This window comes from Taudactylus pleione, unplaced genomic scaffold (genome assembly GCF_031769625.1).
Source record: "Taudactylus pleione unplaced genomic scaffold, aTauple2 ptg000009l, whole genome shotgun sequence".
Classification (NCBI taxonomy): Eukaryota; Metazoa; Chordata; class Amphibia; order Anura; family Myobatrachidae; genus Taudactylus; species Taudactylus pleione.
Genome location: NW_028284412.1, coordinates 12,032,738 through 12,045,875, shown reverse-complemented (window position 1 = coordinate 12,045,875; position 13,138 = coordinate 12,032,738). Strand labels below are relative to the sequence as shown.

At 44.2% G+C, this 13,138-nt stretch overlaps 1 protein-coding gene across 1 annotated transcript in view; it reads right to left on the bottom strand.

Annotated features, from left to right (window-relative positions):
- The window catches only part of CENPI (centromere protein I), a 131,371-nt gene that overhangs the window by 79,736 nt on the left and 38,497 nt on the right, over positions 1-13,138 (bottom strand). The window contains exon 7 of the mRNA XM_088466772.1: positions 6,516-6,562. Within this exon, the coding sequence (XP_088322898.1) occupies positions 6,516-6,562 (47 nt within the window). The remainder of the gene's footprint in view (positions 1-6,515; positions 6,563-13,138) is intronic.

The window sequence follows — 13,138 nt, the reverse complement described above, 5'->3', positions numbered from 1 at the left end:
CAGTTGTGATGTCATTGTCGGCAGTTCCTGCAGCCAGCGTAACGAGTTGGTCTGTCGACCGTACACACCGGCAGATGAGCAAAATATATATGCCAAATATAAATCACAGCTGCCGTGCTGCACAGGCCATGCAATGTATCTGTGAATGGCATCGCTCACAGCTATATCGTGTGTATACACGAACCGATGCACTGAACGATTTACATTGTAACAGTGAATACCCAGCATTAGGTTCAAAGTGGTTGAACACATCCAACAAGACAAAAGTAGAGGTGATCAATTAAAACAATTATCCAGAACAGTCTTGATATTAACTGTAAATTATATGCATCCACAATTATGGCTTCCAACATAGTTTTAGGGGGAAGAGTGCCATTAGGCATGCATTAAACATGGTATAGAGGTGGGGGAAGGAATCAAGATGGTGGAAAAATTTTTATAGTAAGCCACGGAAAAGCCATTGATAGAAGTTTTGTTTTTTAGTCAGAAAGAAGTTTGCACAGAGCCTAGGGAATATTTGAAAAACAGTGTCTGTTTTGCCGCTGGATAGGGGTTTAGAAACCAACAAGGACCGATGGAGTTTGTTTTAGAAGTTGAAATCGACCTTCAGTAAAATGAGATATGGTTCCCTTTGTTATCTCTCTTTTTTCGAAGTCCATAGGGTCCACGGGGAGACCTTTGGGTGTTGGTGATGGCTTGGACATCCGGACACCACGCAGTTAATTTTTTCTCCCAGGATGCACCGGGCCACTCTCCCTATACCCCGAGCCAGAGGCACCTCAGTTCGTAATAAGCCAAAGGGCGGAGGAGGATAAAAGAGAGAAGGAAGTCTGGAACACACAGGAATCACATTCTCACATAGAAGGAGACGGAACAATTGGTGACCAGAGCGAAGCCCTTCTGAAGCAGGGAGCGTCAATGTGGGTGCCCTGTGAACCCTATGGACTTTGAAGAAAGAGATGACAAATGGTAAGTTCTTACCATATCTCTCATTTTCTTCTTCAGGGTCCATAGGCTCAACATCAAGACCTTGGGGAGGTCCCAAAATAGTCCCTTCAATGGTGGGGACGCTCCTGATCTGACAGGAGAATCCGGCGCCCGAAGGAAGCTTCCTGAGAAGCAAATGTATCAAATGCATAGAACCTTAAAAAGGTCTAGACAGAAGACCACATGGCCACCTTACAAAGCTGAACAGCCGAGGTGCCACGGCGAGCTGCCCACAATGGACCCACAAACCGAGTAGAATGAGCGGTACAGGAAGGCCCTCTTGAATGTAAGCCTCAGATATCATCATATACAAATCCACCTGGCCAATGTCTGTTTATTGGCTGGCCATCCCTTCTTGTGAAAACTGTAGAGGACAAACAAGGAGTCTTATTTCCAAAGGAATAAGAGCTCCTTGAAGAAGTCTGATTGGCAGATGAAACGTGTTGGATGCTCCTCTTACCTTTCATGAACTTACTACTATTATATCAGATAAACCACAGAAGTCCTTTTTTAAAACATACTAATTGATATGTCTTTTTTATAGTGTTTATTTATTTGTGTATGCTCTAATATATGGGTCTATACAAGATACGTTATTGTTGTACATAGTACGTGATTTTTGCACACCATAATTTATTTTATCTTTATATAATTTTTATTGCTTTAAAACAAACTATTTTTTATGTATATGTTTTAGACAGAGTACAGTTTTTACTCTTACACTTTATTAGGGGGTAATTTTGGTTTATATTTATTACCAAAACTTTTTCCATAATTGCACTATGCACTTTTTGGTTTAACTGCCACACAAAAACCTTACCTTAATTAGCTTATTATCAGCATTATTTATTCATGCACAGCACTTTGTTTAGCACATAGGCGCTTTCAAACAGATTAAATTTTTTCACAATTTTAATAACAGCAGATAACCACTGTTGTATTTCTTCTGTTGGAGCTGACACCCACACTATAGGGGAGTGCTATATACATATGCTCCTTGTACTTAAAAAGGTATATATTTTTAACAAATACGACTTAAAAATGTTTGTCTGATTATACAGTTTTTAAAGAGAAGGAATTTTCTTTATTGAATCAAGTAAGGGTGCTTATCTTTTGGCGCTGTGTTCTTTCATTTCTATAATATATATATATATATATATATATATATATATATATATATATAGGCAAATGTTAGGTCGCACTCAAAACTTTATGCAGGAGTGCACGGATCACAGGATTTGTAGCGATAAGCCCTATATAGGGCAAAAATCCAGCACACCTCTTGTAAAGAATAACATGAAAAAATATTTAATGTTTAAAAAGTCACCATCAGGGTATAATAGCAAGCCATAAAGCAGTATAATATAAGGTAATACTCAGCACATCTTAGAAATGTATTGCCTCCATAGGGCCCGGGGAGACACGCTCTAAACCCATCAGAGAGATAGCAAAAACATTAGGTGTGGCCAAATCAACTGTTTGGAACATTCTTAAAAAGAAAGAACGCACCGGAGAGCTCAGCAACACCAAAAGACCCAGAAGACCATGGAAAACAACTGTGGTGGATGACAAAATAATTATTTCTCTGGTGAAGAAAAACCCCTTCACAATAGTTGGCCAACTCAAGAACACTCTCCAGGAGGTAGATGTATATGTGTCAAAGTCAACAATCAAGAGAAGAGTTCGCAAGAGTGAATATAGAGGGTTCACCACAAGATGCAAACCATTGGTGAGCCACAAAAACAGGAAGACCAGATTAGAGTTTGCCAAACAACATCTAAAAAAGCCATTACAGTTCTGGAACAACATCCTATGGACAGATGAGACAAAGATCAACTTGTACCAGAGTGATGGGAAGAGAAGAGAAGGAAAGGAACTGCTCATGATCCAAAACATACCACCTCATCAGTGAAGCATGGTGGTGGTAGTGTCATGGCGTGGGCATGTATGGCTGCCAATGGAACTGGTTCCCTTGTATTTATTGATGATGTGACTGCTGACAAAAGCAGCAGAATGAATTCTGAAGTGTTTCGGGCAATATTATATGCTCATATTCAGTCAAATGCTTCAGAACTCATTGGACGGCGCTTCACAGTGCAAATGGACAATGACCCGAAGCATACTGCAAAAGCAACCAAAGAGTTTTTTAAGGCTAAAAAGTGGAATTTTATGCAATGGCCAAGTCAATTCCCTGACCTGAATCCGATTGAGCATGCATTTCACTTGATGAAGACAAAACTGAAGGGAAAATGCCCCAAGAACAAGCAGGAACTGAAGACATTTGCAGTAGAGGCCCGGCAGAGCATCACCAGGGATGAAACCCAGCGTCTGGTGATGTCCATGGTTCTAGACTTCAGGCTGTAATTGCCTGCAAAGGATTTGCAACAAAGTATTAAAAAATGAATGTTAGATTTAGGATTGTTTAGTTTGTCCCATTACTTTTGGCCCCTTAAAAAGTGGGAGGCACATATAGAAACCGTTGTAATTCCTACACCGTTCACCTGATTTGGATGTAATTACCCTCAAATTAAATCTGAAAGTCTGCAGTGAAATCACATCTAGTTTGTTTCATTTCAAAGCCACTATGGTGGTGAATAGAGGCCAAAATCTGAAAATTCTGTCAATGTCCCAATATTTATGGACCTTACTGTGTGTGTGTGTGTGTGTGTGTGTATATGTATATATATATATATATATATATATATATATATACATACACACACACACACACTAGGCCGTTGCTGGTGAATTTTTACCGTGGTATAATTGAGAGCCTTTTAACTTATTCGATTACTGTTTGGTACGGGAACTCCACATGTTTGGAGCAGAGATAGCTGACTAGAGTGATCAGGGCTGCTGAAAGAATTATTGTTCAGTCCTTACCTAGGCTAGAGGACATTTATGTTAAAAGCTGTGCTCTTAAAGCTAATAAGATGGTCGTTGACCACAGCCATCCATGTCACTCTCTATTCTCACTTTTGCCTTCTGGGAAGCGTTTTAGATGTCTCTAGTGCCGTACTAGTAGGATGCGGAATAGTTTTTTCCCTGCTGCTATAGTTAATTTAAATATTTTAAATGATGTTATGTAATTGCTGACTGTGAGTATCTTGCATTTTACTTTCGCTGATGCATTTTATGTGGATGTGACAATAAATTTGATTTGAGATATATATATATATATATATTTATTAAATATTGCAGATGAGTAAGAAACAACAGACAGCGCTTGCATAAAGTCACAGAGTGCAGAAAAAAAAAAAAAAACACCTGCACAATGGCACTACAAGTAAACTACACAGACTTAGTGTCTGGTAGGCTATAGTGCTACATACGCTGACCAGGAGGTGAGGTATGTAGGGGGACCCAGGCTCCGTGTGTCTTGACAGATCTGCGACTAAACAGGTATTCCTGAGCAGTTTCAAAGCTGGTATCATATATTGTATATTGTGCTGCTAATTACTGTTGAAAACCCTAAGAAGATTACATGCCTGCATATATTTATATTGTGGTACACATCTTATTTACTTGAAGATGTAGAATAGATGTTTAATGTCACTGGCTTAGAGCATCAGAGCCTATTTCCTACACTATTAAGTCCTGTGAGTGCCACTGATCATTGCATCATTCTGTCTACAACAAGTCTCAGAGGGCATTCAGGCTAGTTAGTGGTTTGTTTTGGGATTCTCTCATATCATGCAGTCAAGGGGGCAGGTGTGCATTTAAATACACTGTTTAAAACACAAAGTGTATAAGTGAACAGTTAAACAGTTATCTTACTTTGATAAGGACATAATCCTCCTCCTTCCTCTATCATACCTCAGGTATATAATATCATGCATACTGTATTCTCCACCCAGCCTGTGAAATCTAGGCAATCAGTGATTAATTTTAAATGTATGTAATGTCATGACTTGCTTGCAAATGTTATTACCTGTAGATAATCACAATGACAAAATCCCGCACCAGTATCCAAAGAATTTATAATACCAATTTATCCATTGGTCATTGGTTTCCGTATCTGTATATTTATTATTATAGGAATTAACATTCCACTATTTAAGAATACAGCGCTACCCTGATGTTAGGAGTCAGACCAATAATTTAAAAATAAGAAAACGCATCATTGTGGGTGCACTCTGAGCCAAATAATATATAAAAAAATTATATTTCACCATTTCTCTGAAAATAAATGTTATATTTTATTGATCTACGTTAAAAGTAATTATTTTATATATATTATTTGGTTCAGAGTGCCCCCACAATGCTGCTTCTTTTTTGAAGTTTTTTTATTACCTGTGTTTGAAATGTTGTTCAGCGAGGCATAATTTATGATACCATACTAAGGTAGTGAATGGTCTAAAGGACATTAGTCACTTCTTATTTTTCTGGATCTCTCTGCTCCATTTGACACTGTTGACCACTCACTTCTCATACAAACACTACAATCCCTAGGTCTTCAGGACACAGCTCTAATCCTGCTTCTCATCCTACTTATCAAATTGCTCTTTCACGCTACAGCATGTCCTTTATCCCAAAATTAGAGTGGATGGCCCACTTTCACAAAATGATGGGGTCCCAGGGGATGTGCTTTGCAACCAAAGATGGCTAACATGCACTGCAGGGGAGAGAGGGTGCTGTATGTATACACATATGTGAACAGGAACGCACCCCACAGCAGTTTATAACAGTACATGGAACATGCATGTCACATGTAGCATTCCAACTAGGCTATTTTAGCAGGACGCCACACCCTGTCCAATTTCAAAAGAGCAGAATGGGCCCTACCCTTTTGGCAGAGTCCCGCTAAAACAACATGCCGGGTGCCGTTGCGGTGCAGCAACCACCGCCGGTGAATAGATGTCATGCGCATGTGCACGCCAATTATTCACAGAGAAGGGAGAGCTTAGGGGCAGCTCGGCATGTCCGTAAGTGCTGGGCAAGCCCCCAAGAGTGATGAAAAGGGGGAGAGTCATAAAGATATGCCCTCTTTCTCATGGCCACGCTCCCTTCCTGGGTGTGCGCTAAAGGGCCCTTTCTATGATCCACGCCCTGCCCTGCACCAGACCTAGAGTGAACACTACACATGCAGCAGCTTAGGTAGGCGCCCGGCAACTGGCAGCTCAACACAAGTTCTATCGGCGTGCTGCTACCTCCTGTCGCTGTGTCTCGGTACACCATGGGGTGCCTGTACTCTGACGGCAGCGCCCTGATAAAAAAAAGCCTGCCCTGTCCTTTCCCACCCGCGGGCCGCATTTCCACCAAAATATTGCTATATTTTAATAGTGTCTGGGGACAGATTAATGAATTGTTTGCTCCTGCACAAATCTTGCGCAATGCACGGCTCCTCGCTCTTCCGGGTAGCACAGTAAGTCACCCATTGCTTATTACATACATACATATATACACACATACATACATCTACACTCTACAGTACAGTTCACCTATTTAGTCAACAGCATCTGCTAAGATGTATTTCTGATTTACTTTAGGAAACCTACCATGTAAATGGGTAATGATTCAGTTCATACCTTTCTGCTTTGAAGTTCAAGTAAAACTCGTACTCTGTAGGCCCGAACTGTTAAGACAACAAAAATGCAGAATTAAGAACAGAGCATTAAAAGCACCCAACAAAGTGGTAATAATAACCGATGCCTATTCTTTGGTGTAGACTAGCCCCAGTAAGCTAACAAGTACAGGTTGACATGGCAAATAATTTTAGACACAAATGTATGGGCTCTATGATGCACTTTCCACAAACTGCTCCTAGTTAATTTTTTTAGCAGAGTGACTGTAGTAAACATACCGGGCCTGAAGCGTAGGTGCAAGAAAATCAGTCACTTTGCCTAAACGAAGTGTGCACAGAAAAAGTGCAAATATTCGCCCATATATAGGAGTTGTACACAACTTTGCATATGCGCTTGACTTCCTATTAGTCATCATCTACATGCACTAAACATATACTAGGTGCAGAATATACACCGCCAAATAACATATTCTCTAACATCCAGCTCTGCTTATCCCTCATATGTGTGATCACACCATAACCGAATTCGCCAATGTTAAAACCAATTCTGCCCTGTACAACCAATTCTGCCTCTTCAGTTGTAAATGTGAATAGGATTCTAAAGAGGATCTTTGACCCCCCCCAAGTAATCCATCTGGGGAACACTGGTAGACAATGGGGTGTAAAGGGCACCAAACTAAGTGAAACAACAGAGTGCAAGAAATTGAAAACCGCTGGGATAGCTGAACGTTTAGTTTTGCCCATCACAGTCCCCTGCTCGACTGATTCATGGCCCGACACCCTTTGTAATCCTGACATATAAACGGCAACAGTCTTTGACAGACACTGATCTTTACCAGGTGAGTACTGATCCAGCAAGCAACAAAGAAGGGTCCCAGATAATGAAAGTATGATAATCAGACAAGAATATGACCTCTTCCATCTGTCTCTCCCTCCAGCTGTCAGAGAGGTCAGTTGTACAACTCTTCTAACCCCGGCCTCCTGGACCTCAGCCTCCCTCAGGCTTCTGTATCTCTAGAGCTCTCACACACACACAATTCCAGAAACAGGCTTCTGACTGCGCACATTTATTAATTACACATTGCCCACTTGACATGTCACCCAGCTGGTGTAATTTAAACATATATTTAAATATAAAGAGACATGCAATATAGTTTAATAACATTTTAACCCCAAGACTGCACTAGATGACTTCAGGTAATTTGGTGCATGAACCCTACATACATAATGTTCACACAAAATTAGAGAGAGCGGGTTCAGATCTCAGAGAACCGAACCCACTTGAATTTTGAGATCCGGGGCGAGAGCCGAACGAGCCGATCTCAAACCGAGGCAAAACCATAGAGACGAAATCTTGCGGCTCGCAAGCTTTCATCTCTATGTATATAAGGGACCACGCGGCGGCCACCATTTCACTCCGGCTGTGGAGACTGAACAGGGAGGGTGGGTAGTGTAGGGCTGGGAGAGGTAGTACTACTTACCTGTGCTGGTGCTGTGTCCTGGGCTGGTGCACTGCTGACCCATCTGGTGCTGTCACTGCTGTGCTGTCTGCGGTGTCCATCTGGGCTGGTGCTATTGCTGATCCATCTGGGCTGGTGCTATTGCTGATCCATCTGGGCTGGTGCTGTGCTGTCTGCTACGTCCATCTGGGCCCAAGTTCTGGACCCGAAAAAAAGAGAGCGTTTTTTGTCTATTTTTTTTCTGGGCGTGTCTGCGTGTTGGGCTTAGCCGGACAAGATACAGCAACGCAACCTAGTGCTGCCCGACTCCAGTCGTCATCAATCTGTGCTCTGGGCCCAAGTTCTGGACCCCAAAAAATAAATAACTAAAACAAATAGTGTCTTTTGTATATTTGTTTTCTGTGTGCGCACAGCTGCACGTATGTGAATTTTGTAATGGCACCTTGTCTACACTATTGGTGCGTGTGACACTGCTTCAAAACCGCAGAACATATGGAGGGCTGTCACATGAGAGGAGAGCAAGGCCAAGAGCCACATGTTGTAGCTGCCGCCAGCAGTCATCATGATAATGCAAGGCGACAACTCCTTGTCCTCTATGAAGGCCCATGCCCAAGGGCTTAAGTCATGCCATGGATATGGTAAAGCTACTTTTACTGTAGTAAAGAAAAAAAAAAGAAAAAAATCGAAAGGCAAGTTGCCTTTAGAGAAACAAAAAATTGGCAATATGCCATTCACTGCATGAAGTGGCAAGGAAAGGATAAGGCCTTGGCCTTTATTTATGTTGACTGCTGGTTCTGATAGCCCTTCTGTTTGTAGTAGTGGTGGTGGTGGTGGGAATATTAAAAAAATTAAAGTTGTTAAGAAGAGTAAGACAGCTCCGGAAAAACCAACTGTGTGCCCTGAGAAATCGAAATCACAAATCCCCGAGGAGAGTACAAGTGTGTCCACGGTTGCCATGTGTGAGCCAGACCTAAATACTAGTGTACTGGGGGATACTCCAAGTTCCAACATTTGTGTGCCCTCTGTAAATGTGGGAAAGGGCAGTCAACATCTTGCAGACGTAGTCAGTGAGGATGCTTCTGTGGAATTGCACATGGAGGAGGAGGAGGATATTTTGGCAGCAGGGGCGTATCTACGCTTTGGCCGGAATGGCATTCGCCAGGGGCGCGAGCCAAGAAGGGGCGCTGCCATCCGCGGCCAGGGAACAGAAGCACATACTAGTTCTTGTACCTCCGCGGCCCGCAGACTCTCACAGGCTGGAGCCACTGTTACCAGCTCTGGTGTCCCGCATCACGCTACACAGAGTGAAGGAACTGCAAATCAACTACAGCTCCCAGCAGCCCTTGCTGCTGGAAGCTCCTGGCAGCAAGGGCTGTTGGGAGCTGTAGTTTCATTTGATATCAGTAGTGCTGTGCGGTGATGGACACTGGTGCCTGTAACAGTGTATGCAGTGCACTGCAGTACTACCAATGCCCAGGGATGGCTTTCAGGAGGGTAATATAAAATTTATGCTATACAAGAATGGTATAATATATTATTATATATATATATATATATATATATATAAAAAAAAAATGTGTGGCCACAGCCCTTCTCCACAAGACCACGTCTCTTTTTGCCATGTGCACCTTCCCTATATCAAATATGGGGGGGGGGAGAGCAATATTATTTTAACAAAATGACAGGGGCGTGCAGGAGATGCTCTCGGTGGCCCGCAAAATATCCGGACATTTTAGACATTCAGCAACCGCTTGTCGAAGATTGCATGACCAGCAGGTACTGTTAAATTTGCTCTGCCATCAGCTGAAGCAAGATGTAGTAACTCGGTGGAATTCTACCCTCTATATGCTTCAGCGGATGGAGGAACAGCAAAAGGCTATCCAGGGCTATACAGCGGCCTATGACATAGGCCGTGGAGGGGGAATGCACCTTACTCAAGCGCAGTGGAGAATAATTTCCATGTTGTGCAAGGTTCTCAAACCCTTTGAACTTGCCACACGTGAAGTTAGTTCAGACACTGCCAGCTTGAGTCAGGCCATTCCCCTCATCAGACTTTTGCAAAAACAGCTGGAGAAACTGAAGGAGGAACTAAAACGAAGCGATTGCGCAAGGTATGTCGGAGTGGTGGATCAAGCCCTTGATTCACTTCACCAGGATCCAAGAGTCGTCAATCTATTGAAATCTGAAAAATATATTTTGGCAACCATTCTGGATCCTAGGTTTAAGTCCTACCTTGTGAGTTTTTTTTTTCCAACAGACCGAAATCTAAAAGTATGCAAAGAGCTGTTGGTAAAAAAAAATTGTCAGCTGCAGCATCACGTGAAACGCCGTCATCTCCTTCTTCAGCTGCCAGGAAAAAACAAAAAATTTTCCTTACAGAATGCCTGCTGGTCATGCAGATCGTTCACCCAAAAAATTACATCTGGTCGGGCCTGAGAGAACTACCTACTAGTGACATGTCTTCTACCGTGACTATGTGTGATACGGTCTCCATTCACAGAATGGTGGAGAAATATTTCTCAGATAACATCCTAATAGGCATGTCAGACAGTCCCTTTCAGTACTGGCAGGAAAAAATAAGATATGGTAAGAACTTACCCTTGTTATCTCTATTTCTACGAAGTCCATAGGGTTCCACAGGATACCTTGGGGTATTGGTGATGACGTCAGGCATCAGACACCACAGAGTAAAATTTTCATCCTCCCAGGATGAACTGGGGTCCCTCTCCTATACCCCGCCCCCGAGCCAAGGCAGCTCAGTTTCGTAACAAGCCATAGGCCGGAGGAGATAGATAAGAAAGTCTGGAACACACAAGAAACACATTCTCACCAGAAGGAGACGGAAAGACTGGTGACCAGATCAAAGCCCATCTACAGTACAGGTGCGACAGTCCTGTGGAACACTATGGACTTCGTAGAAATAGAGATAACAAGGGAAAGTTCTTACCATCTCTCTTATGTTCTACATCAGGGTCCATAGGGTATCCACAGGATACCTTGGGGATGTCCCAAAGCAATATCCTTTAAGGGTGGGGACGCTCCTGTGCTGGAAGGAGAATCCGCCGCCCGAAGGAAGCATCCTGAGAGGAGAAGGTATCAAATGCATAATACCTCACAAAGGTATGGACAGAAAACCACGTGGCTGCCTTGCACAGCTGAACTGCAGAGGGCACCACCGCGAGCTGCCCATGAAGGACCCACAGACCGAGTAGAGTGAACTTTAAAAGAGGATGGTACAGACAGGCCCTCATGAATGTAAGCCTCAAAAATCGCCATGCGAATCCATCCTGCCAAGGTTTGCTTAGTGTCAGGCCAGCCCTTCTTATGCAAACCATAGAGGACAAATCTAGGAGGATAAATAATTAGAGCTCGTACCAAATCCAAGGAGGCCTCACCAGCAGGTAGGTCTGGGGAATTAAAGGCCGGTACTATAATTTCCTCATTGATGTGGAAACTAGATACCACCTTAGGAAGGAACCCAGGGCGAGTGCACAGCACTGCCCTGTGCCTATGAAAAAATAAGAATGGGGGGGCGACATGAAAGAGCCCCAAAACCTGACACTCTTCTGGCCGAGGCAATGGACTGAAGAAACACAGGGGGTCATTCAGACCCACTCGCAAGCGGCAGTACGCTCGCAAGTGGGTCGATGTTCCCCACTGCGCATGCGCACGACGGAGGGAGCTCCGTCGTACGCATGCGCGAGACCCGGACTGCGACAGCCAAGCTGTCGCTCCGGGTCTCGCACCAAAGGGGGCGTGCTGTCGATGTTGATTGACAGCACGCCCACTTTGGGGGGCGTGCCTGCCAGTTGGAGGCGTTCCCATGGGAACGCCTACCGTCTGAAGCCGGCCCCACTGACATCACTAGTGATGTCAGTGGGAGTGATTTTGGCTCTGATAGAGCCAAAATCACTCCAGGGCGTGTGGCAGGGAGACCCTACCGTAGGGTCTCCATCGCAAGTCCGATGGTCGCGATGGTCAAGACCAACGCGACCATCTTTTTGGATGCTCGTATATGCTGTGGGTGGTGACCCACAGCTATACAAGCGTCCAGGAGGATGCTCCATTTTAATGGAGGAGGGCCCTGATTCAGAGCGAGCGCTCTGGTCAGAGCGTCCGGCTCTGAATCAGGCCCACAGTCTTAACTATGAGCCATTTTAAATCCACTGAGCCCAGTGGTTCAAATGGTGGTCCTTGGAGAGCCCTAAGGACCACACCCAAGTCCCAAGAAGCCACAGGTGGAACAAAGGGAGGCTGTATGCGAAGTACACCTTGCATAAACGTGTGGTCTATCTCTGGAAGGCCCCACTTATTCACCAGTAGCTGAAACACCTCCTGGTGAAGAGACCACTCTCCTGGATGCACGACTTGACAGCTGAGAAAGTCTGCTTCCCAGTTGAGGACTCCTGGTATGAACACTGCCGAGATGGCAGGGAGATTGCCTTCCGCTCACGTTAGAATGCGGGACACCTGACTGCGGGTTCCTCCTTGGCTGTTTATGTAAGCCACTGTGGTGGCGTTGTACGACTGCACCTGCACGGGTTTTCCGTGGAGGACATGTCTTGCTTGTTGGAGAGTTTTGAATACTGCCCTTAGTTCCAATATATTGATTGGAAGCGCAGATTCTGCTGGCGTCCACCTTCCCTGGAAGAATTATGGACCAGACACTGCTCCCCAACCTCGAAGACTGGCGTCCATCGTCAAAAGAACCCAGTCCGCAATCCAAAAGGGGCGCCCCCTGTTCAGGTGAGTAGTCTGCAGCCACCAGGCTAACGAAAGACGTACCTCCGGTGACAGCACCATTGTCTGTGTCTTTATCCGGTGGGGCAACCCATTCCATCTGGGGAGGATCAACTTCTGCAGAGGTCTGGAGTGAAACTGGGCAAACTTCACCATGTCGATCATCAACACCATGGATCCCAGTAACCTTATCACCAAGTGAATAGACACCCGGCGACTCTGCAGGCAACTGCATACTTTTGCCTGTAATGCAGAGATCTTTTCCTCTGTTACAAAGATCCTCTGATGTTGGGAGTCCAATAGGGCTCAGAGATGAAGCAACCTCTGTGATGGCACCAGGGATGACTTCTTCCAGTTTATCAGCCAGCCGTGAGCCTGCAACACAGAGACTGTCAATTGCAGATGGCGCTGAAGGATCTCTGGAGAC